General features: G+C 51.9%; 11 protein-coding genes across 11 annotated transcripts; 4 read left to right on the forward strand and 7 right to left on the reverse strand.

Annotated features, from left to right (window-relative positions):
- Positions 1-211: 211 nt before the first annotated feature.
- On the reverse strand, positions 212-1,912 carry N7506_001593 (putative MFS sugar transporter; the record flags this gene model as incomplete). The annotated part of the gene is made up of 4 exons (XM_056950889.1): positions 212-867; positions 916-1,383; positions 1,452-1,634; positions 1,702-1,912. The coding sequence occupies 4 exons, from the start codon at positions 1,910-1,912 to the stop codon at positions 212-214; spliced, it is 1,518 nt and encodes a 505-aa protein (XP_056816804.1).
- An 801-nt stretch (positions 1,913-2,713) lies between these two features.
- Positions 2,714-3,229, reverse strand: N7506_001594 (uncharacterized protein; the record flags this gene model as incomplete). The annotated part of the gene is made up of 2 exons (XM_056950890.1): positions 2,714-2,815; positions 2,873-3,229. The coding sequence occupies 2 exons, from the start codon at positions 3,227-3,229 to the stop codon at positions 2,714-2,716; spliced, it is 459 nt and encodes a 152-aa protein (XP_056816805.1).
- Positions 3,230-4,197: 968 nt separating this feature from the next.
- On the forward strand, positions 4,198-5,254 carry N7506_001595 (RNA polymerase II mediator complex subunit MED27 domain-containing protein; the record flags this gene model as incomplete). The annotated part of the gene is made up of 3 exons (XM_056950891.1): positions 4,198-4,317; positions 4,379-5,032; positions 5,081-5,254. 3 exons carry the CDS (start codon positions 4,198-4,200, stop codon positions 5,252-5,254), a joined length of 948 nt encoding a protein of 315 aa, XP_056816806.1.
- Positions 5,255-5,462: 208 nt separating this feature from the next.
- On the reverse strand, positions 5,463-5,954 carry N7506_001596 (uncharacterized protein; the record flags this gene model as incomplete). The annotated part of the gene is made up of 1 exon (XM_056950892.1): positions 5,463-5,954. The coding sequence occupies one exon, from the start codon at positions 5,952-5,954 to the stop codon at positions 5,463-5,465; it is 492 nt and encodes a 163-aa protein (XP_056816807.1).
- A 1,133-nt stretch (positions 5,955-7,087) lies between these two features.
- On the forward strand, positions 7,088-9,352 carry N7506_001597 (uncharacterized protein; the record flags this gene model as incomplete). The annotated part of the gene is made up of 1 exon (XM_056950893.1): positions 7,088-9,352. The coding sequence occupies one exon, from the start codon at positions 7,088-7,090 to the stop codon at positions 9,350-9,352; it is 2,265 nt and encodes a 754-aa protein (XP_056816808.1).
- A 329-nt stretch (positions 9,353-9,681) lies between these two features.
- N7506_001598 (uncharacterized protein) lies at positions 9,682-10,654 on the reverse strand (the record flags this gene model as incomplete). The annotated part of the gene is made up of 3 exons (XM_056950894.1): positions 9,682-9,818; positions 9,868-10,485; positions 10,537-10,654. 3 exons carry the CDS (start codon positions 10,652-10,654, stop codon positions 9,682-9,684), a joined length of 873 nt encoding a protein of 290 aa, XP_056816809.1.
- A 1,896-nt stretch (positions 10,655-12,550) lies between these two features.
- Positions 12,551-13,212, reverse strand: N7506_001599 (uncharacterized protein; the record flags this gene model as incomplete). Its single annotated transcript, XM_056950895.1, has 3 exons — positions 12,551-12,684; positions 12,764-12,877; positions 12,933-13,212. 3 exons carry the CDS (start codon positions 13,210-13,212, stop codon positions 12,551-12,553), a joined length of 528 nt encoding a protein of 175 aa, XP_056816810.1.
- Positions 13,213-14,350: 1,138 nt separating this feature from the next.
- On the reverse strand, positions 14,351-17,838 carry N7506_001600 (DNA-dependent ATPase RAD26; the record flags this gene model as incomplete). The annotated part of the gene is made up of 3 exons (XM_056950896.1): positions 14,351-17,564; positions 17,619-17,692; positions 17,752-17,838. 3 exons carry the CDS (start codon positions 17,836-17,838, stop codon positions 14,351-14,353), a joined length of 3,375 nt encoding a protein of 1,124 aa, XP_056816811.1.
- Positions 17,839-18,888: 1,050 nt separating this feature from the next.
- Positions 18,889-21,908, forward strand: N7506_001601 (putative protein kinase Yak1; the record flags this gene model as incomplete). Its single annotated transcript, XM_056950897.1, has 7 exons — positions 18,889-19,761; positions 19,817-20,016; positions 20,082-20,241; positions 20,294-20,553; positions 20,603-20,722; positions 20,778-21,136; positions 21,184-21,908. 7 exons carry the CDS (start codon positions 18,889-18,891, stop codon positions 21,906-21,908), a joined length of 2,697 nt encoding a protein of 898 aa, XP_056816812.1.
- A 1,127-nt stretch (positions 21,909-23,035) lies between these two features.
- Positions 23,036-25,719, forward strand: nip1 (translation initiation factor eIF3 core subunit c; the record flags this gene model as incomplete). Its single annotated transcript, XM_056950898.1, has 2 exons — positions 23,036-23,378; positions 23,471-25,719. The coding sequence occupies 2 exons, from the start codon at positions 23,036-23,038 to the stop codon at positions 25,717-25,719; spliced, it is 2,592 nt and encodes an 863-aa protein (XP_056816813.1).
- Positions 25,720-26,267: 548 nt separating this feature from the next.
- On the reverse strand, positions 26,268-27,434 carry N7506_001603 (uncharacterized protein; the record flags this gene model as incomplete). Its single annotated transcript, XM_056950899.1, has 3 exons — positions 26,268-26,867; positions 26,945-27,130; positions 27,162-27,434. 3 exons carry the CDS (start codon positions 27,432-27,434, stop codon positions 26,268-26,270), a joined length of 1,059 nt encoding a protein of 352 aa, XP_056816814.1.
- Between the last annotated feature and the right edge of the window lie 206 nt (positions 27,435-27,640).

The raw sequence follows: 27,640 nt of genomic DNA on the forward strand, positions 1-27,640 counted from the left end.
TGCAAGTGGATACAGGATTGGAAAGGAAAGGAAAGGTGGAAGGCCAAATGGTAGTATACAAACAAACATCAATCCCATCCGGGTTTGTCAAACACATGAATCTACATCTAAATCAACCCCATAGCTTCAGGGTCTCTTACATTCAGAACTCCTATACTCCTGCATTTCTCTCAAACAAAGTTGTTTGGCACGATTATAGACACTATGCTCCTCATACACGTTCAACACCAACACTGCTGGCAACTTTCTCTTCTCCTTGCTCCACCTGGATATGCCCATAGGCTTTGATCTCCGCAGCCATCCTTCTTGCTTGCTCGACTGGATTCCCACCACGAGCAAAGATCAAGTCAATATCCTCAAGGCGCAGATTGCTTGTCTCGGGATAGTAAAAGTAGATGATGGGAATGAAAAGGAAGTTGGTGATCATGAAGATCAGGTATGCCTTCCATTCGATGCGGTTGATGATCACAGGCGTTATCATGACAACGGTGAAGTTCCACAGCCAGTTGGAGCTGACGCCAATCGCTGTTCCCTTGGTTCGGGCTTCCAGGGGAAGAATCTCGGGCACATATACCCATGGGACGGAGTTGATGGACATGCCGTGAATCAGCATGTAGAGGAAGAAGAAAGATACAGCAGCTGAGGCGTATGTTGTTCCGTTCGGTTGGTCGATTTGGGACAATAGCGCTGCTACCATCATCATGCACACTCCGAGTCCGAAAGAGCCAAACATCATGGTCTTGCGGCGACCCATGCTATCCAGTTTGAAAGCCGGCAACAGTGAGCCAAGCATGAACATGATCTGGATGCATCCACCGAGGATCAGGGAGAGCTGACTCGAAAGCCCGACATTACGTTTAAGTACCGCTAGGTCTTGTTAGCGGCTGGTCTCTTGGAGATGGATTGGGTACTCACTGGGCACAAAGTACACGACCAAGTTGATACCGCCAACTTGGTTCATAAGCTGGATACCCCATGCGAGCAGAACGCGCTGGCCGGTCTTGACTTCGTCGTTGCGGAAGATCTTCCAGAAGGATTGCTTGCTCACGGCATCCTCGAGTTCGATGGCGGACTTGATTCCTTTGCGCTCATTGACAATGAATTCGTCATCGGGCTCGCGGTCGTACACGGCACAGAGAACATCCACAGCTTCCTGCTCTTGACCGTGGTTCATGAGCCATCGAGGGGACTCTGGGAGGCCGAATACCAGCACGATGACAAAGATGGCGAAGATTATTTGCATGGCAATGGGAAGTCGCCACGCGATAGGCCCGCCCACGAATGACATACCAAAATCGAACCAATATGCGACGACGATTCCAACAGCTGTGAAAAGCACTTCGGAGGAGATCAGACGGCCTCTGGTCTTGCCTTCACACATCTCTGTTGGGAGAAAAAGATTAGTCAAAGCCGGAGTGGGTAGGATTTTGGCAATAGTTGTTTCGTCTTACCAGCTTGGTACATGGGAACAGTGCTGGTCTTCAGCCCGGTGCCCGCGCCGGTTATCACGCGGCCTATGATCAAATGTGGCACATTGAAGGCCGATGCTTGCAAGATCGCACCGACAATGACTACGCCCATGGCGAGCCACATGGTCTTCCGGCGGCCGAGCATTTCGCCGATGCAGAAGTTCACTAGCAAGATCAGTCAGTCCATGGTCATCGAAATTTACTGAAAGACTTGATGGTCACTGTGACTCACCCAAACATCCAAGCAGACAACCCAGGTTATAGCAACTGACAATGATACCCTCCTCAGAGTCGTCAGGATGCCCAAATTGCTTTCTCCAGTCCTCGTTACCCACAATACCACTGAAAACACCTTGATCATAGCCAAAGAGAACAAAAGCCACAAGACAGCAAGATGTGATCGCAACTTGAAGGGGTTTGCCCCTCCCATACCAGGAACGCATGATGAATGTCACCGGGTTGGTATCAAGATCAGTGACCGGGGTATATAGGCTATCAAACTTCAAGGCCCGTTGAAGTTTCGATTTCTTCATCCCTTGGACCTCACGCCATGTTTATAGTCCGAGGGCCAGACCCCGCTGGGCACGCGGCCCAGTACTTGCTGTCATACATTGCTAGCCCGGTCCACAGTATGGGCGGCGAACCGGGTTCCAACCAATAAGATCTAGTCAGTCTGATTGATCCATGAGGTAGGATCTGGGGAATCTGGAGACAGCCAGTGATGTGGGGAATGGGTTGCCTCTGCAATGCAGCCACGATCCTAATCGGGCAAGCCAGCCACCCCTTTGCCGACTCACGCTGGAGGGTCTTCAGTGGCTCGGCAAGACCCGACGTGGCGGTGCCTAGAACTGCCCCTTGGGTCGACGGTGGTGCAGATTATTGCCGTTTCGGGAATACCCAGAGATCGAGACGTCCCGTTTAGGAAATTAGTCTGGTTCGGGTAGTTGCAACCACCGGAACTCGCTAATTATCATATTGGCTAACTGCTTTCAAGTTTAACATTACTTCCCGTTATTCAATGGCTCGGTATGGCACATGGTCTCTAGGCTAGCATGAACTTTAATTCAACAGCAAAAACGTCAAATTCTAGGAAATCTATCAATCTCATCTATAAAAATCAACGCGGGTCGATAACAATCACTGCGCCATGCTGGGTCAAACAGCAGAACTGAACTCGCTCTTCGTCTTCAGTGCCACAAAACCAATCTGTCGCTTCCTCCAGGCTCCTGGTCCAGTCGACAAACCTAAAAGCGAGGGTCCTGTCTGATGGCAATGATGGCCGCTGTCCGAGCATCGCCTTCTAGCGCAAGTGCTGCTAGCACGCGCGCATGGAACATGCCTGGGATCTATGAAAAGTCAGCATTTTGCGCAAAGATGATGGTGCTTGGAAGATTAAGACATACCGCTCTGCAGCCCTTGTGTTTGACGTTGCAGAACTCACATGCCCGATACCCAGGACGCCCGATGCAGACGTGATCAGGCTGGGTTTCCATGCGCCTAAAGCAAGGCTTGCATGGGATGGGGTTCATGTTAGGATTCGGGGGACCAGGAGCCCAGGAATCGGGGTCCGAAGGACCGGCTTGTGCAGCAAGAGCATCCTGTGCTCGAGTTGCTGGGGGTGTGTAAGCTGGAGGCAGTGGTTCATCACTGCCTCCATCCTCGGGCTCGGCCACCCAATCTTGGTCTTGGGCATCGGACCTGGAGCGTGTCGCGTGTTCCCGCTCCGTGGGGCTGGTGTTGTTGCTGTTGGTGAACGACATGGTGTTTTTGTTGCTCGGTAGATGTGTTGGTTTTTAGGTTGTTGTTTTGCTGGATGCTGAATGCTGGAGATGGATGTTCTGTATCACTAACCGGCTCTTGCAGTTCCTACTTATAGATCAATTCCTTCATGGTAACTCTCAATTTTTCCATCATGAAAGAACACTACAGACCCAAAGCCAAAGAGTAACTTGGAACGGTTGACTCCTGTCTTCTCATTGACTAACAAAGATGGATGGAATAAACCATGTGATGATTCGGGGAAATTGTAAACTGGGCTAGCTTTCTAACGCTTAAAACCGTTGTTCATCTTCTAGCCATTATGTTACACATTCTAAGCTTGTCTCAACTTGGACACTAACTCAGAGACATTCTATCAAGGACTAAGTCGCAGTAGGAGTCTAAAGCTTCCCCACAATCAAACAATTTCTATCAAAGAGCCACACATAGAGCTTATTTACCACGTGCCTGAATTAGCAGATTAGTAGATCAAAAAAGGCCGAGGTCCAAACTGCAGAAGTGAACTATTGTCTGGTTTCATTGTATAGACATGCTTATATCAGCAATAGCTCCAGCCACTGTGGCTCAGCAAGTGAGTGGCTGAAGATTACCTGATTGGTTGTCTCCGCCCGCCGCGCTTTTGCATCCTCTCATCTTCACATTCAACGAACAAGATAGCAACTTGTACTTTCGTTCACTTGCTCAACGACTATAGTATTCCCGAGTCTGGATAATCGCTCCGGTCACTTATTTCTTACATCACACCATCTCTTACATTGAAGAGGCGAGTTCAACATAAAATACCGCTCAAATTATTGTCTTTCGCCTCACTTGACCCTTATTTTTGAGAGATTGAGTGAGGGGAACACCTGGATATCCTACAAGGATCCAAGTTCATTTTTCAGTCGTTCGGGGTGCTTGAATGGCTCTTACATCAACATCCTAATTCGCCGTATCAACTGCTCCGCAAATGGCTACCAATAAGAGCTCCCCTCAAGGGTCAGCAGCCGGCAACGGCGACACTTTACGTCTCAACTCCGAACTCCATTTGGTCTCATCTTTAGCAAAGTTGCAAGAATTAGAAAGAAAGGTGCTTTCGTCTGATCCGCCATTCATACCCCTTACTAGACCAAAGCTAACAACCTTCCTAGATTCATGGGCTGCGTCAATTCATGCCAGACGGACTCCTGGAACCACTTGTCCCAATAGCAAATCCAGACAAAGCGACTCTAGACAATCCAGTCGCTGAAACGCCACGGGTTCTCCGGGCCAACCTCGATGAGACGGCACGTGCACGCGTCTCAGATGTCCAGCAGTTTCAGTCCCTGTGGCGGGACCCGGAACTGAAGCCTGTTTGGGACAACGTTGAATCGCGCATCAAAGAATCCAACGGTCAAATCCTACAGCCAAATGGAAAGTGGGATCGGGATTACGATCTCCTTCTGAAGGACTTGGCCGAGGAAGAAAAGTCCAAAACTGATGATCGTAAGCGCCTGGAGGAGGAGGCTGAGCGGACAAAGGCGCAGTCTGGGGAAGGGGAGTGGCAAAAGGTTCTAGAGCGATTTGTCCAGCGCAACGTACCCGGTATAAGGGTCGCTCAGGAGGAGGATGGTATCTCCTTGGCAGTGGCACTGGTCAGAGCGGGGACTGTACTCCTGGTCAAAGGCATTTCCGAGCCTGGAGAGCCGATCTCTCAATGGGAAGTGTCGAGCAAGACTGGAAACCGTGAATTGACAAAATTGGAAGTTGCCATTTTGGAATGTCTGGGCTCTCGCCCGAGGAAGTGGGATCTTGCTTTCTTGCTGGTATGTCTTCTCTCTTACATGCAGGATTCTTTGCTCACACCGATCTAGGACATGATTTCTTCCTATGGAGAAATCAAGCACACGCCTTGTGTGAAGTGCAATCGCCTGACCAATAACGGTGCTCAGCTTCCAACACTTCGCCGTTTACAGCCAAACCAACAGTCTCCGGAGGGAGAGCCACGTGTTTACTCGTTCGACGCATTGCATTTGGGCTGTGCTTAAATTTTGGATCTTTCGTCTTATAGCGAACAAAATCTCCACTAATACTCAGCTGGATCTTGGAATACTAAGAGCAATCTTTCAGTTGAATCAATCAATATCTCGCAATGGAAGCAGCTTTCAAATGATCTATCTCAAAATGCAGCACAAAAATCTCACTCGGTCACAGAATCCTTTTCATTTCCATCTCACTTTCCGCCCACCAAACCACTCAATCCCAGTGTCTTCCATAAAGAGTATTGTGCCAGTAATCCGCAGGATACTCGACCCCATTCCGATCCCAATACCGCCTTGGAACACAATGCACCTCTTCCTTCTTCCTACCCCATTTGGTCCTCCTCACACTTCCCCCACCGCAATACCGGACACCACTCCAACTTCCCTGGTCCGGGATAGCGTATTCCCTTGTGCGGAAGTCATATCTCTCCTCGGCACTCCGTTGTGCCCACGGAAAGGGACTGCGAGTCGTATCCCACTCATCTTTGTCCCATCCCGACCATTCCTCCATCGTGGGCCCGCCGGAGCTCGCATACGGAGGTCGACTTCCGTCTCCCCTTTCTCTTTGCTTGAGTCTTCCGACGTAGATATCTGGTCCCTTGCCCGTGAGGACGTCGAAGAGGCGCCAGCGTCGCGGCCAGTGGTATAGATTGCCGGGGCGAGGGTCTTTGGGCCAAATCCACCCTAGTTTGGATTGGGATGGCATTCTTGTTTTGAAGAGAGGGTTTCTGGTAGATAGGTGATGCGATGAATTGTCTGTAGATGGAATACATCTGAGTTCTTTTCGCTATCTTTATACATTACTGTCAATATTGGAGTTGGGATCAATGGATAATTCCTGTACTACAAACAGCGAATTTCTTTATCATGTTCTCTTAAAGGTTGCCCTAGAGCCACTGCCCAGGTGAGACCCGGTCTTACTCTCAATTGCAATATTTCCATGCACCATACAAAGATCAAGCTCAATGCTGTACCTGCGCTTGTCTTGGTCGCCGTGACAATTACAAAGAAAAAAATCCGCATCTTGCCTACTCAGTCTTTGTTCCGAATATCTGCGAGCAGTCAAGGAGCACCTTTTTGGGGATGAATCAAAAGTTCCAGCTAGCATCTGATCATGGTTTGTGGCAGAGGATTTTCTAATGTGGTATTCTCCCCGTTCTGCTACCAAATTGAGTGATATGTCTAACTACAACCTTGGAACCATGGATTGCTTCTGGTCAGGGCTGCAATTCCAGAAACTACCTATCCATGAATATATGCTCCTACTTCCAGCAATTGATCCTAATTTGCATGAGGCCAAGAACGATTGGGTTTGCTCCCTGGCCTGAGCCCTAGAAAGCTCCTGAACATTTGGCCTCTTCATCTGTGTGGTTTAGTTCAAAGAATCAGAACTTTGAACAATCAGCGTCCCAGGAATCTGATTATGAATATTCCAATCAAGGAGAAGAATACCCAGGCTGACGGCGCTCCGGTGAATCCGATTAGAGGTGATTCACTGAATCTCAGGGCTCAAGACTCATTGGTAGAGCTCTCTGTGGGGTTGAGGCCATTCTGGCGCCCAATTCCATGAACAATACTCGCAGATGAGCTCGCATCGTTTTGCTTTCATTGTGTAGCCGTAGAATAATACAGGAAGCCGATATTGAGAGTCGAGACCCGCGCGCTTGGTGGGCAGATTGTTCAGGCCGTCGACGATGAGCTTCAGGCCGTCGATGCGGCACCACCCATAAATCTCCCGACGCCTCGACACGACTCGACTCTTCTCTCTTTCCTCTTCCGACTCCCCAATCCGCAACAGGCACTGCCTTCACGTGTCTTATCAAACGCGAGCCCCTAATCATGTCTGACTTTATTCTTCCCGAAGCCCTCGTCAGGGAGATCGAACTCGCTCTCGAAAACTCGCAAATCGCGCAGGATGCATTGAGCGAGGCACTTCCACAGGAGATCCAGGCTAAGCTCATGCAAGCCCAAAAGGAACTCTTCGAAGATCAATCCGGTCAACGCGAGGAGTGGGTATCGTTTCTTGTTCAAAACTGGAAAGTCTTGATGCACGAGCTCCAGAGCATCGGGAATGATCGCATGGTCGCATATTTCGCCCAAGATCCACCATCGGAAGACATCAATGCCAATCAGCGCCTTCGATACATCGCCGCCGCGAACGGATTGTACGTTGGCTTGATGGAGTTTCGACGAGTCCACTGGAGCACCAAGGAAGCTGTGTTGGCCATGAACGGAATGAAAATGCTCTGCGATACGGAGGACCCCACACAGAAGCTCTGGCATGATGAAGCTTATTGCATGTTCATTGAATGGGCCAAATCGACCATCCAGCCTGTTGTCACCACTCAAGACCAGCCTATGACTGGCATCGCGATGGAAATTCCGGGTGGAGCTCAGTATGCCTCGAGCATTCAGCCTCAGGCCCAGCAGCAGCTTGAAGTGGCCGCCACTCAAGACCAGCGAATGACTGGATCGGTGACGCAAATTCCGGGGGGAGCTCAGTATGCCTCGGGCACGCAGCCTCGGGCCCAGGCCCAGCAGCAGAACGAATTCACCGCCACTCAAGACCAGCGAACTGGATCGGCGATGCACGTTTCGGTGGGAGCTCCACACAACTTCGGCACGCAGCTTCAGGCCCAGCAGCCGGTTGGGATTGCCTACACTCAAGGCCAGCCTATTACTGGTATCTCGATGCAAGTTCCGGTGGAAGCTCAGTATGACTCGGGCACGCAGCTTCAAGCCCAGCAGCCAGCCAGATTTACCGCCACTCAAGACCGGCGAATGACTGGATCGGCGATGCAAGCCTCGGTAGGCGCTCAGCACGACTCTGGCACGCAGCCTCAAACCCAGCAGCCAGTTCAATTGATCATGCGCGCCAAGAAGGGAACCAACAACCAGTCCGGTGCGCAGACCCCAGCCCGCCAAACCGGAGGATCGGTCCCGAGAACCATGGACGAGATCAATCAGATCAGAGCTCGGATGCAACGCCCGCGCCAGGCCATACCGACTATGGGAGCTCCAGGAGCATTGCAGCAGCTGGCCACGGCCCGGAATGGAGCCAATGCAGGCGTACGTCGCTTTCCAAACATCCCACAGGGAACAGCTATCGATGGTTTCGCCGCAACGGTTGGGGCAGTCGGCCTTCGAAAGAGTCCATCGGCTGTGTTGATCGAGGAAGCAGCCAAGAACCGTTTCGAAGCTCAAGTCCAAGCCCAGATCCAGAAGCAGTATGAAATGCTCGCGAAGACTCGGAGGGTGACGCGTAGCCAGTCGAAGGTTCAAACCCAGGCGGCTCAAGCCAAGACCGATACGCAGCAGCACGGCAGTTCGCTCTCGAAGGTCAAGAAAGCGCCGCTGACGAAGTCCAAGGTTGAGGTTCGAGGCCCTCAGATTATGGATAGCGTTATGGATCATATTGCGCGAAAGGATGACTTGTTGAAGGCTCAGAAAACGGCCCAAATCCAGGCTCGCAGTGAGGTCCAGGCTCGGGCTCAGATCCAGGCTCAGATCCAGGTCCAGCCTCAGCCTCAGGTTCAGGTTCAGGCGCATGTCCTCGCGCCTACCCAGCATCCGGCTATATCAGTCGCCCCCGATAGCGAGATCCCTTCTTCCTCTCGCATCACCCCATGCGTGTCGGAGGGCAACCCCGACACCTGGCATGTCGCTGGCCCCGACATGCCAGCCAAACGGCCCACCTACAAATTCAGTGGGGGCCAGGGGCATGGGGTCCCCAGCTATCTGGCACGGGGCCAAGGACTAGAAGCCGAGTCCTTCGCGCGGTGGTTGTTCGGCGCGGTTCTGGCGAGCCGCGAGCTCCACGAGCTCGCCACCATGGAGATGACCCACGTGGTGGGCGAGATCATGGACGCCGGTGACGACTGGGATCTCAAGCACGCCGGCAAGTCGTCGTCCGCGTGCTGCGTCCCCCGTCCGCGCCCGACCCTCCGGGTGTACGCCGTGGCGCGCACCCAGCGCCACCCCATCGAGGGGGCCCTGGCCCTTGCGGAGAACGCCCCGAATGCGGACTCCTACGAGGCCACGGTGATTTACCTCCGGGTGCGCGCCGAGATCCTGGCGCAGGCGGCCGCGGCGAGCCGGAAGTGAGCGCGGTGTGAGCTGTGAGTTGAGTGGCCACCATGTTGGCCGGGGCCAAGTGCCCCAATTGAGATTACTGAATGTAAAATAAAAAACCAAAAAAAAATCAAAAATCAACTGAAGTGAAGTGAAGTCAAATGAGTTTTCCTCCCAAATAAAAATAATTAATGAAGTAAAAGATTGGATGGAAGTGACAAAAACATTCCATCGTATGTTGGCTCATCATGCAACGCCATTTTCTTGCTTAATATCATAAATCAGATCGCTCGAACAATGCAACGCCCCCAAAAACGGAAATAAACAGTATGTTCGTGAGATGTAGAGAAAGGTTCTCGGTGTCAAGTGGCGAAGACTCCGGCGCTGCCTGCGAACCACGTGAATGAGACGAAGGTGATCACGGCCATGCCGAAAGTGAACTTCAAGGCTTGGCGACTGGTAGCGGAAAGAGCACCGTTGCAGGTAACACATTCGAAGGCTGGAAGAATTAGTCGACAACCCCAAAAGTTAAAGTGAAGGAAACTTACAGCCAAGGGAAGTGTAAGGCTGAGGCGAATACATGCCGAACGAGTAGCCAATCTGAGAGCTCAAGTAGCCTGCACTCGCAGTGTCGCCGAGCTCTTTGCTAGTATCGTAGACGAACAGAGTGTACGAAGCAGTGAGCAGTGGGATGGTAGCAGTCTTCTGGTACTTTCCAGTGTCCCAGACGACCGAGCCGGTCTGCTCAACACTCATGTTCGAGGTGAGAGTATAAGCCTGCGAGTTCAGACTGCACGATGCGACGACATTGACTGCAGAGGGAGTGACTGAGAGCGAGGTGTAGTTCCACACGAAAGTCACATCCTGTCCGATCTTGTAGTAGGTGGTAGACGAGGAGGCAGGGGTGATCATCGACACACCGCCAGCCGCGGCAGCTGGGTCAATGGAGATCGAAGTGGTCGCGGTGGTCTTGCCAGTTCCTGTCTTCGTGTTGGTGCCGGTTCCCGTGGTCTTGCCAGTGGTTGTCTCCTCGTCGGTCGCGGTGCCTGTGCTTGTGCCGGTAGTCTGGCCAGTGGTACCCGAAGCGGTCTCGGATGCGGTCTCGGAGGCAGTTGATGCAGCGGTGGTCTGTTCAGAGGTCTCGGCGGTCGTCGAATCTGTGGTGTCTGAGGCCTGTCAGCATTGATAGTAGGAACACCAGGATGGGCGTGTAGTACCTGCTCGCTTATCCAAGGAGTCTCCGAGGAAAAGACCGTTGCCCCGCCATGGCCACGCAGAGGATAGTGTTCCCAGCAGCAGGAGAGTGCAGAGCACACTCAGGAATACGAAACGCATGTTGAGAGGTGGGTCGGGATTCGAGGTGGTCGGGAGATAGACTGATTATGTGAGATGCTGTCCTCCGGGCTGTTGTTGGAGATAGACTAGGCACTGCAGCCTGTGACCTGTCGACAGAGGTCTGGATTTAGGTCAGGTCTGAAGTTTTGATGTTCAGGCCAAGCAATTCGGATTAAGGGCGATCAAAAAGGACGTGGAGTGCAGAAAATCCTCAGGCCAGTCCGGACCCTGAAACAATGCCGATCACAAGTGGATGGATCTTCAACGCAAAACGAGTAACGAGTGTCGAGGGGAACAGCAGTGTAGCAGAATAATTACAGGACCAAGAATCAAAGCAATAAAGAGAAATTGAAGGTGAAGTCAAGAATGCGAATGTTTGACTTGTATTGCGGGGCTAAGCCCAAACAGGCCGGACATGTGAGACATCACCTAAAAATAGTGTGGCTGCACTATCAACTGATCTATTGGCGAACTCATCACATCAACAAGCTGAATATACAGTACGGAGTATTGGCTGCAATCTTGGACTTGATTCTGATTCAACTGAGATCGACTATGGAGTAAGATCTGCCTGAGACCAACAAGATGTCAACATACGGAGTACGGAGTACTCCGTACACATTGGTGTTAGCTACCCGGTGAGACATGAATAGAAATGAGAATACATTCTCAATGCCTCAATATTATTTCACTGTGGTCAGCACTCAGTGTAGTAGTATAGCCACGGAAAGCGCACTGGTGCTCATTCTAGGGTTTGCAGTCCATGCTCCGTACCAGCCCTGGAAATAAACAGCTAACAATCTGCACTCCTCGATGTATATTTACTAATGATTTCTTATAAAATCAGGCTGTTCACCCTTTTTGCTCTCTTGTCTTTCCCTTTTCTTAATGTTCCACTTACATTTTTCCGCCTAGGGAAGCGGCATAACTGAAGGAAAACACCTGCGTCGGCGCTTCAAGTGGGTCCCGAAGCCAATATATACAACAGCACTCCCGAGGCGGAGGCAGGTGATGAATTGATATACAACCGTGGAACGGCCTTCAGACCAGCTGGAAACCGGGTGGAATATTCAAAAATTTCGAGTCCTCACTCCAAGGTGTGGGAATTATGAAAATTCCAAGGTTCCAAGGTTGTTGTTGCGCCAACCTCAGCGGTCTTTGCTCTGTCTAATCTATGCCTGTTTACAGTAGTTGTACTCCGTATGAGGTTCTCACATTTTTTCTTGGCAACCTGTGAACCTTAGAGTACACCACCTGCTCAGATGGGTAACGGAAATTCGAGACCAATGGCCCCTGATGTCAAACCCACGAGAAGAATAATTGAGACCTTATGGATTCATGTGGCTCTCAATGCATTCACGCTGAGCTGGCCTAGCGACCACAATATCCAAAGTCCAAGCTCAGGACTCCAATGAAACGAGCCATAGCAAGAGTCAAGCACCTGAGCAGCACCAGCACCAGCCACTAACCTACCCCGTACATTCGACAGGGTCCCACCCTCGATTTAACGGTAGACGTGGGGGTGGCGAGCCAAAGACAATGCACAGAACCTTATCCCAAAAAGATACTACCAAATCAGAGATCAACCTTGGAAGTGTGCAATACAACAAGCCAAGCCATGTGGATCTCGAACCTTTCCCCAACCATTATCAAAACATGGACCTGGCGTGAGCGGTGATTCATACACCCCAGACCTGAAATACAGACATGCAATCTTCCCACCTTGGAAGATTCAAGCAACAGTCAATTTGAGAAGTGAGAGAATGAAATGGTATTGTCAGAGAGTGTGCTTTATACGCCGAATGCCAAAACGAATGTACAAGAAGTTCCAAAAAGATGACACAAGCTAAAAGTATCATAATCCAAATCTCGCCACGAGCTCAGCTCAGCTTAAGCTTAAGCAGAGGTCTTAGGCACAGCCTGCAGGTTGATCTTATCACAACCAGCGGGGACAGCGGGCTCTTGCACGCTCGGGCTGAGGAAGTGCAGGTTGGGGAAGAATTGACCAGCCTCGGCGTCAACGGGGCACCCTAGTGAACAGTTAGCTTTGTTCTTGATCATCTGACAATGCAGACTGTTTGATAGTAGGATTGTTCAAGGAAAACTTACACAACCATCCCTCCCAGGTCTCGCTGGGTCCCTTCACACCCTCGGGGGTGATAGAGAAGCCCTTAGAGCCGTGAGTGGGGTCGACGCTGATCTGGGCGCGCTCTTTGCGAACACCTGTGTTTGTTAGTACATGTCAAGATAAAATGCGCAGAATTTGAGCCCGACTTACCCTCGACGTTAATCAGGTCCAGGGCGTAGGGAGCGGAGGTGGAGCCGCTCCAGAAGATAGTGCTGTTGGCGAAGTAGAAGGTAGCGGCGCGGTTGGCGGCGGCACCGGCAAAGACGGCTTCGCTGTTGAGGGGGTCGGGGACGACACCACGGCCGACGGAGAGGTAGAGGTCGTTGTGGGTGCTGTTAGAGGCGCCGGAGGTCTTGAGGTTGAAGAGCTTCTCGGCGGGGGCGGCGGCAGCCGCGGTGGCTAGGAGAGCGACGGTGGCGAGGAAGTTCATGGCGAATTGAGGTGAATAAAGATTGAAATGAGTGTGATGTAGGTTGTTAGAGATGGTAGTAATTGGGTTTTATGTATGGGGGCGGGAGTGGCGGATTTATAGAGGCGATTGAAAGTATCCACGGTGGAGTGTTTCAACGATCCGAATGGGGGGTTCCTTGGATCAAAATAGAAGTTTTGGTGGATGTCGAGGCATTTATTTTGAACTTGGTTTGATGCAAACTAAACGGCTGGATATATGGAGTACTCAAATGCCTGCTATACTTTGTGAAGAGCCTTTTAGAAGTTCGCCTGGGTTGTTTGTTGTTTTCCCTGTTTCGCCTCTCCCTTTGTACACTGCGTCTGTTTGTATGCAAGGCACCATGTTACAGGATGAGAGGGTATGGGGTAAATGAAAGGCACTGGATCCGAGTGATTACAATCGACATCCTGAACGTCCTAAGTGGGTCAGACGTAGCGAACCAGTCGAGTGTAGATCATATCCACCGTTGATTTGGGAATTTGTGAGACGTTGTTTGCAAGCTTACGGCTTGCTCTATTACCCCTTTGGCTGCTGGTTAAGGTCAAATAAGAAGAACATGTTTCACAATGTCTTCGAGATGCCGAAAGTACCTAAAAAAGAAAGAAAGAAAAGCCCTGCAGTTGAAGAAAACGTATGCCAAGGTCAGTGGATCTCTCCCCTGAGTTTAGTGTGCCGTTAATGTACGAAGTATCTTGTCCGTGACAATCTTTTACCTGTTTAACTTCGCTTAGTGACTGCATCACAGCCTTAAAACTGACAAGCCCCTTTAAAGGGATTTGACTTGGCATACATCATGTTTATGCGTTGGCGACGGGTCTGTACGGAGTAAAAAGTGGCGCATTAAGCATGTGCCCATATGCTTAGCGTCCACCAGCCCTATTCTTGTGCAATCCCTACACAAAATACGTACAAGTACTCAATAGTGCAATGCTATCTTTATTGGTCTTGTCATAGTCATTCGTCGTCATTCGTGAGACCCCAATATCGTACATATCCCCAGTTTTAAAAAAAGAAAAAGAAAAAGAAAAAGAAAATGATGCAGCCGCGCCCAATCCATACAGCTCGGACAGCTCGGGATTCCGACACCTATTAGTACATGGTTCCAGGGTTGTGGCGCTCATCGTGCTCCGCCGTTGCTATCTTTGGAAAACTCAGGGCGGAGAGTCCATCGTCCCCGCCCATCACGACCATGCTTCAGCGTAGCAACCTTCTTCAGCATCTCCTGAAACTCGGCAACACGCTGCTGATTGGTACAGTAATGGTTGAAGTGATCAACGATCATTTGAGTGACAGTGGGCCCACGCCGGGCAGCGAGATAATCCCGAATCAGGGGCATAAAATCTTTCCCACGCGGCATGCGAGTCGACGCTGAACTATTATTAGTCGGCGCAGCAGCGGGGTTGAGCCTCGCTAGGAGGCTACTGGAGGAGGGGCCTCCGACAGGTCGAGAGGAACTACCTCCGGTTTGCGGACGGCCTCCCATGCCAAACTGCCCGGTCCAGGTGGGAAGTCCGATGGGTTGGGCGCGAGCGGTTTGTTCGGCCTTGCGCAGTTCTTCGGCGGCCTCGTTGGCAACGCGACGGGCTTCGGCTTCGATCATTTTGGGATCGGCGCGAACCACTCGTTTGCCGTTGACGATTTGGTCGTGTTGGAGAGCAGAGTGGACGCCGGAGCGAGCAAAGATTCCGTGCATGATGCGGTCTTCGGACGTCTTGGCGTTCTTATCTTCTTCTTCCGTGTTCTTGAATTCTTCCACATTAGCAATCCCCTGCAGGTCACTAAGGTCTTCCTCTTTAGGTTTGAGCTTGGAGGCGGATTTGCCCTTGACGGGAGGTTCTTGCCCCTCTTGTTGATATGTGACTTCGGCATTCTTGAATAGTTTGGTCGTCTCTAACTCTTTGTCGTCTTCTTCTTCGAGGGTGAACAGATCATAGAGATCGCTCAGTTGGAAACCTTCCCGTTGGTGGGGATCACGGGTGATCTTGTTGGTCAAAAATTGCTTGAAGATCTGACGATGGTAAATCTTCTCCTCGATGGTGCCCTTGGTCATCAAACGGAAGATAGTGACATCCCGCTTTTGACCAAGTCGCCATGCACGCTCACGTGCCTGCAAGTCGGTCGATGGGTTCCAGTCGGGATCGTAGATGATGACACGGTCAGCACCTGTCAAGTTCACTCCGATCCCACCCACACGCGTGGTGAGTAAAAAGACATGGAGTTCAGGGTCGTTGTTAAAGGTGTCGACCAGGGTTTGTCGTTCCTTGATCGTAGTATTACCGTCCATTCTGAGGTAGTTGAAACCACCGAGCGTCCGAAGGAACTTCTCGATGATGTCTAGCGTGAGACGACCCTGGGAAAAGAGCAGCGTTTTGTGGCCGGTGTCTCTCCAGACCTCGAGCAATTCTTTCAGCACCTGCATCTTGCCCGATCGCTCACTGTCTCCATAGTCTGCATCATGAGACCGCAATGTGTGGTCTCCCAAGTCTGGATGGTTGCAAATCTTGCGCAGAATATCAATGCCATACAAGGAATTCCTTTTACCTCTAACAATGGACGCCATGTCATCAGAGTTGAGGAATCGCTTGTAGATGCTTCGCTGAAGTTGGGTCAATTTGCAGAAAATCACTTGTTCACTCTTCTGAGGCAAGTCGGATGTCACGTCAGCCTTGAATCGCTGGAGGAGGTAGGGACTAATGGCGTCTTTAAGTGTCTCCGCGCATTTCGCCGCAGTCTGTACCTGCAGGTTGGATGCAGATGCATATCCGCCCTGGCGAATAGGATTTTCAAACTGGTTCTTGAAGGTAACCAGATTACCCAAGCGCATCGGGAAGACAAAATCGAACAAAGACCAAAGGTCAACCAAGCTATTCTGCATTGGAGTTCCAGATAAGATAATGCGATGGGGAGTGCGGAGCTCTTTGCAACTGAAGGTGATGCCAGCGTCCGGGTTGCGAATCTTGTGGCCCTCGTCGAGGATTGCACAATCCCAGTCAACGTCCACAAGAGCGTCGGCATAGGACTGAAGGCCAGAATATGTGGTCACGAGGATATGTCCTTCCTCAACGACCCGCTTGATGATCTTTTGGGCTGCCTTCTGGCCGGCAGATAGGTGTCGAGAGCCGTAGCTACCCATCATTTCTGAAGTGAGCGCGTTCTCTCGACTACTTTCCTTGCCAAGATTGATCATACCACTTCCAGATGAATGAAGGATGGAAACTCGGAATGCCGGCCACCAGCGATGAAACTCGTTGACCCACTGTTTCATGAGGGTCGCTGGGCAAACGATGATAGCCGGTTTGGTAAGCTTCTGGCTATGATGAAGCGAAGCAAGGTAAGCGATTGCTTGGATTGTTTTACCCAATCCCATCTCGTCGCCGATGATTCCACCAACAGACTGCTGGTGTAACTCCCAAAGCCATTGCACGCCGGTTTTCTGATAAGGGAACAGAAAGCGACTGATATCGCCAGGAACGCGCAAGCCGTTGTCAAGCTCCATGGCCGGCTCAGTGGGATGAGGTTTGAGCCATTCGTCTTCAGGGGAATCGGCGTCGACTGAGTCCCCCGTGGCCGCATGTCTTCGAGCAGTGCTTCTCCGGCTGATCCATTCCTGGAGTCGAGCTTGATACACTGTCTCATTTCCATCATCGACCCCACTCAGGTCTTCAAGTTGGTCATTCGACTTCCCTTTCGCGGGTTTGCGCTTGCGGCTTGATTCTTCAGGTAGGGTATCAGGCATAAAATCATCGCCTTCCGATGTAGCATCGGCGTCTTCAGAGGCAGCATAGCTAGCTGATGAGTCCTCCGCCGAGGAGTCTTCACGCTTCACCTTTCGGCGCTTGCGGGGCGCCGGTGCAGGTGTGGAGGTAGATGTAGATGCAGATGGGAGTGTGGGTGTGGGTATGGATGCCTCAAAGTCAAAGTCTGGGCGTGCGAGGTCCCGGTGGGAAGCAGCAGGTAAGTGCTTGGCTTTTTCGCGCTCTTCCGCCTCATTCTGCTGGTCTTCTGTGTCGATAAGCGCATCATGCAAGTTGGCTAGTGGGCCATCTCGTGAGCCCTCGTTCATCGACGCAAATGGTGTGATCTTTCCGGTGCGCAGCAGATAGTCACGGCGCGACTCGTTCGGCAACCGGCCAGATCCATGTGACGCTGCAGCCGATTCCTGCGATTGGCGACGTGCATCGATCCGATCTTGAATGTCCTTTAGATCCTTCCCTAGGTCCGCCTTGCGCATCTCCAACCGTTTCAGCTCATTCTCTTGTCGATGGCGCGTGGCAGCACCGGCAGGTTGAGTAAGTCGCCGCCGGGTTGTAGCGATTTCCGAGCTGACCCGTCTGATGGTATAGTTAGTCAAATTCCACAAATGACCCAAGAGTCAAAGATCTTACTCTCGATCCACCAGGGCCTTCTCAAGTCGCTTGATATCATTCTCCTCGGCCTTATCCGCCAGAGCCTTATCAGCCTGAAAGGAAAATTCATGTTAAACCACAATCAACTTCTAGAATCAAGCAGCATGCATACCTGGCGAGTGATGTCTCTTTCAAGGTCATCCTGGTCTCGCACATCGGCCTGAAGGTTGCGCAGGCGGCTAGCCTCATCTGTAGCCATTGTTGCGTAAGGATCACATGCAGTGAGAGAAGGTGGGGTACTAGGATGATATGCGCTACGCAAGTGAGCGCATTGTGAGCAAACTATAGAAGAGAAGGCGAGGATGAATTGGCGAACCAAACAGGCTTAGTCCGATCTGAGATCAAACGTCACGCGGCATTATTGTTCACCGCCTGAGACACCGCCATCGATGACTCAGTGGCTTACATCAGAGGCAGACTTGTGTCACGTGCATGGTCCTTGCGTACTATACTTGGTGGGATGCACTCCTAATGGGTCTTTAATACACGCCCAACTACTCGAGCTTGGTGATCTGAATACGATCTGGATATCTGAGCTCTTGAATCTTCGCCTGATTTCAATATCGATACAGGGTGTATTGAGAAAAAGTCAACCTCACCCATCAATATGGTATTGGGCTTGACAGTTGGGTATGCAACAGAACGTCGATCATCAGACGTCGCCAAGGAGACCACAATCCAAGTTCCCAAGTCCTTAGCAAAAGACCCTTATGACTAGGAAGTTAGCCGCCTAGAATTGAATGAGATGTGATGGTATTGACTGCTTATCCTGGGAAAATCTCCTCCGACATCGTAATGTTGTAGACTGCAAGTAGATTTGAGTTATGAAAGTGCACCTCTCACCTTTCCCCTCTTCTCTTTCTCCCTCTCACACACTGTGCGCTCCAGCATCTTCCGATTTCTGCCTGTTGATGTCAAAGTAGTTGGTTTCCCGTGAATATCGGGTGCCAACTCAGTCCTTCCAAGGCCGAGAACTTTCCCCCAGCCGCCTACGTCCACTGCGTCGCAACGAAATTGCGACCGCCCCCTCCCCCTGCGAACTTCTCTTTATCAACAATTCCTTAAACGATGAAGCGCAGCCCTTCCTTGTAAACTTCAATTCTTTCCTTCCTTGATTCTAGCATTTCGAATTGCGTGACGACCCGCTCACCTGCGGTCGCCTCACACCCGTTCCCCGCGAGCAGCCCACGGACCCTCAGCGCAGTGTTCGAGCTAGTATCTCGTCATTTGTGCGCATCAGGAGGGTTCCATGATGGACTCTGGCTGGCAACCTTACCAGGATCCGCACATGGGTCATCCTGCGCAGTTTACCTCTGCTCTGGCATCTCAACCTCAGCAAGTATCCTCGAAATACGGTCAGCCGCCATCACAGCCGCCCGTCGGATATACCTACGAGACCTTCCAAACACCCGGCACGACCTCTAAAGCCCCATCGGCAGGGACAAACTCGAAGACCGTCTCGATGGCCTCGTCTCCAGCCGCCACGCCACGTACGCGGGATTATGTCACCGACGCGGATACCACCATGGAGGACGCCGACCCGTACAACCGAGCAAAGTACCCCTCGAGGCCAAATCACAGTCGCGCTTCTTCTCAATTTTTGAATCAAGCAGAGGAATCATCCGCTGCCCGCAGGTATTCCCCGGGGAACGTGATTTCGCCGCCGATGTCATATCCCGCCAGTCCTGGGAAGTCCCAGGGCTCGTACGGGTTCCCAGCCGCGCCCCAGAGTGCCTCTCGGCGGTCGCCTTCCAAGCCGGAATACGCATCACCACCCCAGGGATACCAATCGCCGCCATGTGAGCTTGTCTTTGAATGCTCTCTCTACTCTCGATTTGCTAACATGTTGCCAGCCAACCGCGCCCCTAGACTCCCTCCCCTCCAATCCGGTGACCTCAGCCCAGACCAGTACTACCCTCCCTCGGCTTCCTCACACATGAGTCCTGGACTTGGGGGATCACGATCGCCGCGCTCTGGTTCCCTGCCATCTCAGCCCTCACTGACCCCGGGTCGCGGCCCCGTGCCAAAGTTCCGGAAGATCCAGTCTGTCCAAGAGCTCCAGCCCCGTATGAACGTGCAGCCTGCATATCGGCGCGCAAATCCGGAAGGCGGCTTCATCAGCGTGAGCTCCCAGTAAACCTCGTGGTTTTCGATGTGATCCATACTAACTTCCCCAGCCCCTTCAATCGCTAACAACTCACCTTCCGGCCACATATCGCATTTGCAACCCCGGTTTCAACTACGAGTCCTCGAGGAACCCGAGGCGAGTCCTGACCAAACCTAGCAAGGGAGTGAAAAACGATGGGTACGACAACGAGGACAGCGATTATATCCTTTACGTCAACGACATCCTTGGCAGCGAAGAAGCCGGTCACAAGTATGTCGCGCTCTCACATAAAACCTTGGTTTCAAGACTGACAAGCGCTTGTTTTCCAAATTTAGAAACCGATATCTCATTCTCGATGTCCTGGGACAAGGTACCTTCGGTCAAGTTGTGAAATGTCAGAACCTGAAGACCGGAGAAGTTGTGGCAGTCAAAGTGATCAAGAACAAGACTGCATACTTCAATCAGAGTATGATGGAGGTTTCTGTTTTGGATCTGGTTTGTTCTTTCCCCGCATTTCGTTTGTCGAGCATCTACTGACATCCCACAGCTCAACAGTAAGTACGACAAGAACGACGACCACCATTTGCTTCGCCTCAAGGACACCTTCATTCACCGGCAGCATTTGTGCCTTGCGTTCGAATTGCTTAGCGTCAACCTCTACGAGCTCATCAAGCAAAACCAGTTCCGCGGACTGAGCACCACTCTTGTTCGCGTGTTTGCACAACAGTTGTTGAATGCCTTGAGCTTGTTGAACAAGGCGCACCTGATTCATTGTGATTTGAAGCCAGAGAACATTCTCTTGAAAAAGTACCGAAAGCCCTCCACCTCCTTATAACGGTTTCTAACTCTTAATCAGCCTCGAGAGCCCTATCATCAAGGTCATTGATTTCGGTTCGGCTTGCGATGAGCGCCAGACAGTATACACTTACATTCAGTCGCGGTTCTACCGATCACCCGAAGTGCTTCTGGGTCTGCCGTATGTTTCCCGATTCTTCTTGCAACCACACCAACTGACGTTTCTCCTTCCCCAGCTACTCTTCCGCTATCGATATGTGGTCCTTGGGTTGCATCGTCGTTGAACTCTTCCTCGGTCTGCCTCTATTCCCCGGATCATCCGAATATAACCAAGTTTGCCGAATCGTCGAGATGCTTGGACTGCCACCGACGTGGATGCTCGAGATGGGCAAGCAATCGGGCGAGTTCTTCGAAAAAACACAAGATGAATTTGGAAGAAAAACATACCGCCTCAAGAGCTTAGAGCAGTATTCAAGAGAACACAACACCAAGGAACAGCCAAGCAAGAAGTATTTCTCCGCTTCCACGCTGGAAGAGATTATTCGCAGCTACCCGATGCCGCGGAAGAACATGAAGCAGGCAGAGGTCGAGCGAGGTACGTGGATACCGAGGATGTGCTGGATTATGGCTAACCATCATTAGAACTCAACAACCGAGTTGCCTTTATTGACTTCGTGCGTGGACTGCTATCGATTAATCCCTTGGAGCGGTGGTCGCCACAACAAGCCAAGTTGCACCCATTCATCACCCAGCAAAAGTTCACCGGGCCCTTCATGCCTCCCATGAACCTGAAATATTCAACGGCCAACAAGCCCGCCCCTGGTGTTCAACAGCAACAGCAGGCCGAGACTGCCAGCAAACAGCGAGCGGCACAGGCAGCCCATGCGCAAAATGCCTATGCTGCACAGATGAACTACCATACCCCACCTCAGACACAAGCCCCACCCATGTACAACGGCGTCTACCAGCAAGGGGCCCCGCCTCCGCCATACCCTACCCAGCAGCCACCAGGATACGGTCACCAAATGGGAATGGTGCCGGGCAACCAAATGCCTCCCCAAAGCCTCTATGCTCAAGCAACCACCCGCGCAGGCCGCCAACGCGCCTCCACCATGGACCCCAACGGAGGGATCCCGTCCACAATTCAACGAGTTGCTAGCCACTTGGACCCCAACGCCCCCATTCGACTGCAACCAAGCCCTGCATACTACCCCCCTCCTCCCGACGGATACGTGGATGCTAATGCCAACCAGCGGCGCCGCGGCAGTCGAGCTGGTGGCGGGAACCAACGCAACCGCGACTTTATCCGCACGCTCGAGGATGGTGTGCTGAGCGAAGGATATATGGGTCAGAACCAATGGCACTAGGGGATTGAAGCTAGAGGTTTTTTTTATGCCTATTCTTTCTTTTTCCTTGCCGCCCAAGAACTGGCGAATGCTGTTCCCACTCCCAGCTCCCGGGGAGGGATGAGCCCCAGTCTTGTAACCCCTTGGTCTATTGACCTGCCCCTTGCCCGCCAATTCATTTGCTCCATCTGGCCGGCTCTTGTAGGTATGAGTCAACCAAACGACCCTCGAGTGGGTTCCCGCGGTCTATAATGGTCCTTGGCCGCTGATACACGATCTGCATCGCTAGCTGGATCGATCCGCAGCCTCGCATTCCGAGATATGCCTATCAGTGGCCATGTGCCTTGTGGCAAGAGACCACGCGCCGCATCTTCATTTGTTTTATTGTTTCATTGCGTTGCTTGCTCTGTTACGATTCCAATTATGTTGTGCTATCTTCTTCGATTAGGCATATTGCTCACCCCGGCCCATCTGATTGCCTTTTCTCATGTCTTTTCTTCTTGGCATAGCCTGGGTGTATGAAAGAACGATCTCATTTCATTCTTCTACCTTCCCCGTAATCTGCTTTTCGCCTAAGTTCAGATTTGGCGATGTTGACCCATTGGTATGGAATGAAGAGGGAATGTCTCCGAAAATTGTTCTTTTTTATATGGTTTCTTTGCGTGGTGTACGAACCCTGTTCTGGAGAGGATATTTTCTGTTTGATCTGTACACGAGAGTAGATATGAGTCAAATGTTAAATAGAACGATATATTTGCATGAGCTGGATCTTCCAGGGTTTGAGTATTTATAGGTGCCCTTAGTGGCTACCGGTCGCCTTTGTATGTATGTGGTCACATGTGGGTAAGTATGAGCAAGAACATGGATGTTGAAACAGATACTACCCAGCTTAGTAGTTCCCACGTAAATTCCCCAAAGAAATCAGAATAAATACACAACCCCAGAAGAGTCCAGATCGTGAAGTAAAGCCAACGTTCTTTGTTCTGGGCGATATACCACGCTATACCTGATTGGGTTTAGTCAGCCCCTCGCTTAAATTTCGTGTGTGGCTCTGAACTGCGGGAACTTCAACATTTGTGTCGCCGACGACCTGACATTTCAGCTTTCGGATCGCCATTTCATATTCCCCGAAACCGCAATCCGCAATCATGGCGTCGCGATTCTTCTACGGCTCCGGCAGCGACAGCGACAGCTCGTCTGACGAGGAGGAGGAGGTCTACCGCTCCGGCTCTGGCAGCGACGAGTCTTCCGAGGAGGAATCTGACTCTGAATCTGGCTCTGACTCCGGCTCCGACAGCGAAGATGGCCAGGATACCCGCACCGGTGCTTCCAAGTTCTTGCACGACGACTCCGACAGCGATGAGAGCGAGGAGGAGGAGAAGGTTACAGTTGTCAAGTCCGCTAAGGACAAGCGTCTCGAGGGCCTCGAGAGCACCATCCGCCTGATCGACAATGCCGAAAAGATTAACGACTGGGCTGTCATTGCCACTGGTGAGTTTTGCATGATATGCTGGAAGACTGGAACACCAGCAAAATCCGGGGGGCCCAGAAAACGGCGTGGGACTAACATGATCTCCACACAGAGTTCGACAACCTTAACCGCCAGATGCTCAAGGTTACCGGCCCTACCCCCAAGATTTACGTCCAGGCCGTTGCCGAACTCGAAGACTTCACCAACGAGACCGTCACCAAGCAGAAGGCCTCGAACAAGAAGATGAACGCCAGCAACAGCAAGGGTTTCAACGCCGTGAAGCAGAAGATCAAGAAGAACAACAAGGACTACGCCACTCTGATCGAGCAGTACCGCGCCAACAAGGATGGCTTCATGGCCGACGAGGTCGAGGAGAAGCCCGCTCCCGCTCCCGCTCCCAAGCCCACCAAGGTTGAGAAGATCGCCAACTTCGCCGCTGCCGCCGCCGCCGGTGGTGACGATGATGGATTCGCTACCGTTGGTCGTGGCGGAAAGACCCTCCAGTACACCCCCGAGAGCATCCTCAAGCACCTCCGCATCATCGTTGAGTCTCGCGGAAAGAAGAACACCGACCGTGCCGACCAGATCCGCACCATGCAGAAGCTCCTCGAGGTTGCCACCACTCCCTACCAACGCATCCGCACCTACATGACCCTCATCTCCACCCGTTTCGATTTGACCTCCACAACAAACCAGAGCTACATGAGTGCTGAGCAATGGAAGGCCGCCTCAGAGGAATACTCCGACCTTCTGTCAGTTCTGGAGAACAACCGCCAGTTCGTCATTAGCGAAGGTGCCGACGAGTGGGAGGATGATGAGAAGCAACCCACCGTTGCTGAGGGCGAGATCTTCTACATTCCCGGAAGCTGTATCTCCCTGGTTGAGCGTCTCGATGACGACCTGAACCGCAGTCTCCGCGAGATCGACCCCCACACACAAGAGTACATTGATGTGCTCAAGACTGAGCAGAACCTGTACGACAACCTGGTTCGCTCTCAGCTCTACGTTGAGAGCCTCAAGGGCGCAGACAAGAACGGCCAGGACTCCATGAACCGTGTGGTCCTCAGACGTCTGGAGCACATTTACTTCAAGCCCGAGGTGGTCATCAGCATTGCCGAAGAGTCCAAGGACAAGGCTGTCCCCACTACCTTTAAGTCCGCTGTTACCCTTGGCTCCAAGACTGGCGACATCCAGAGCCTTGTTGCTTCCATCTGCAACTACCTCTTCCAGCACAGCGATGGCATTCACCGTGCCCGCGCTATGCTCTGCCAGATCTACTTCCTCGCCCTGCACGACCAATACTACAAGTCCCGCGACTTGATGCTCATGTCCCACTTGACCGAGAACATCTCCACCTTCGACGTCAGCACCCAGATCCTCTTCAACCGCACTCTTGTCCAGATTGGTCTCTGCGCCTTCCGTGCTGGTCTCATCTACGAGGCCCAGAACACCCTTGGTGAGATCTGTGGCAGCGGTCGCCAGAAGGAGCTCCTTGCCCAGGGTATCATCATGCAGCGCTACTCCACCGTCTCCCCCGAGCAGGAGCGTCTGGAGCGCCAGCGCCAGCTGCCCTTCCACATGCACATCAACCTCGAGCTTCTCGAGTGTGTGTACCTCACCTCCAGCGCTCTGCTTGAGGTTCCCCTGATGGCCCAGACCTCTTCCTCCCCCGAGCTGCGCCGCCGCATGATCTCCAAGACCTTCCGCCGCATGCTCGACTACAACGAGCGTCAAGTCTTCACCGGACCCCCCGAGAACACCCGTGACGGTGTGATCGCCGGTGCCAAGGCCCTCGCCGCCGGTGACTGGAAGCTCTCCGCCTCTACCTTCGCTGCGATCAAGATCTGGGACCTCATGCCCCAGCCCGAGAAGATCAAGGCTATGCTGTCCCAGCAGACCCAAGAGGAGGGTCTGCGCACCTACCTCTTCACCTACGCCCCTTACTACGACAGCCTCTCCATCACCTCCCTGGCCTCGATGTTCGAGCTCGAGTCCAAGAAGATCATCTCCATCATCTCCCGCATGATCTCGCACGAAGAGCTCGCCGCCGCTCTCGACCAGGTCAACGACGCCATCATCTTCCGCAAGGGCGTCGAGCTCTCCCGTCTCCAGTCCCAGATCGTCACCCTGGCTGACAAGTCCACCAGCCTTCTCGAGGCCAACGAAAAGACCCTCGAGCAGCGCACCCAGGGTATGGCCAACGCCTTCCAGCGCGAACACGGTCCCGGTGCCCGTGGCGGTCGTGGCCGCGGCGGTGGTCGTGGCGGTGGTCGCGGAGGTGCTCGCCTTCCCCAGGGCGATCGCCGCCCTGGTGGCCAACAGTTCGGCGGTGGTGCATTGGGCGCAGCGATCAAGGCTTAGATTCTGATTTAATGGCATGTTTCTCTTTACTCTTCATGGTTTCTTTTTTCTTGTCCATCCCCTCCCATGTTAGTACGACCGTTCCTTGTTTTTGAGGTCGGAAAAATTGCCCCGTTCTTTCTGCGCTTGTTTTTGGTGATTGATCAACATGATATTCACGTATGGAAATGATCGAGAAAGAATCAAGGTGCATCCTGGTTAGAAATTGACGGTTTATGGAATAGATTTTTGTCTACTCTGATCTTTGTAGTTGTATTCGAGTAGGCCAGACCTGGAACGTTGGGCTCGTCCATGGGTTGAGGGATGCCCAGTGGTATAGGGTATGGTGACTGGACAATTGTTCAACAAACATCTACACTTCTCGAAGCTACAGATGTTATCTCACCTCCAGGCGTTTGGTAGGTAGGTTTCAATGTCCTCAGCCTCCCGGCTCCGGCTCCATTCTTGAGTCAACTATATTTCCGAGGTCTAGTAAATATAACACCCACCCTTCTCACCTATCCTTTCCATCCATTGATCTTCCCCAACTCCAGATTTGATTAAAGTGTTCATCTCGCTCTCCCCCTCGCCCTCCTTCGACCTCGTTTGGCAGGCCTCTTGATAGGCTGTTTGGTCGAAAACGAAGCCAGCCGAGAAGACCGCACGCCTATAAGCGGCTCTCTAGGTGGCCCGCCACCCGGCGAAGGAGGTAAAATCTCCCCCAGTGGCGGTGCATCTATATGATAACCGGGAGAAAGCTCTGTGAGACCATCCAATTCATCCTTGTACCACGACAAGTAGAGAAGCCCAAGTCCATCCGGGCACGTCGCAGTATAGAAGGAAAACCGGGGGAAAGGACCGGAAAGCATCGAAGTGGGAAAGGATGCCCCTGGTTGCTCCTCCACCACAGCAACTGGGGCCTTGAGCCAAGGGCATAGCACTTTCCCACTTTTGTATGGGATTAGCACCGTCAGCTCTAGCTCGACCACTTTGGCGTAGAATGTTGTCCCTCCTGCTACGTGCATCTTGGAATATCCGTACAACGTCGCTTTCTTACCCAAGTTCTCAATCTCCTCGAATTGTGGGAGCGGGATCGCCATTATGTCTGCGCCAGTGTCGTGAAGGACTTGTACGTGAGTGCTTTCACGCTCTCTGATTCCGAATGATTGCTTTGAGTTGTAAGCTTGACTTCGATCTAGTATTCCAGTGAGCGATGTGAATGAGCAAAGGAGTCGTTGACACATACATCCACCGCCTGTACTTCCACCGCCTGTACTTCATTATGCGGGGGATATGCAGTCACAAGGCCTAGATTGATCGGCCCTCGCTGCAGAATCTGTAAAATCACATCTAGAATTAGATAATGAGAGTTGTGTCCTCCATCGTTGTTGGCGTGGCGGAAAATTTGGCTTTCGGAAGGCAGGACCAATGCCTGCACTTCGGTATAACAGGCCATAAGATACGTGGTTCTCGAAGTTCTCCGGATCAGCTTCCCACGGGCCTGTGGGTGGGATATCTTTTGTGTCTTCAATTTCGGTCTTTTCGCTGTCTGATCCGAACAACTGTTCGGTTTTAACCTGAGGATCTTCGGTGGAAGCTTCCAAAGACAAGTGTGGAATAGAGTCGGATCGAGCTCGACCGAGGACTCTGGGCTTCTTTGGGGGTGGGCTGGCAGCGACGGACGAAACCTCAGAGGGTCGGGCTTTGCGCTTACCAGATCCCTTCTTTGGTGGCATATTCGAGAATTGTTCAATTTGTTCTTATGATGGAGGCGTAGACACAAGTTTGAATCTTAGGAGTCCGAGAAGAATTCACAAGGAGAAGGATTCGTAAACGTGTATTTGTAGACTAGCAAGCTCGAAGGACTGATTATCGTGCATAAAAGCACAAACAATCACGTTGCTAGCCAGAGATTAGAATTGAAGAGGAAACAAAGAACTGG

This window comes from Penicillium brevicompactum, assembly GCF_028827555.1.
Source record: "Penicillium brevicompactum strain IBT 35665 chromosome Unknown utg000001l_segment0_segment0, whole genome shotgun sequence".
In the NCBI taxonomy this organism is placed as follows: Eukaryota; Fungi; Ascomycota; class Eurotiomycetes; order Eurotiales; family Aspergillaceae; genus Penicillium; species Penicillium brevicompactum.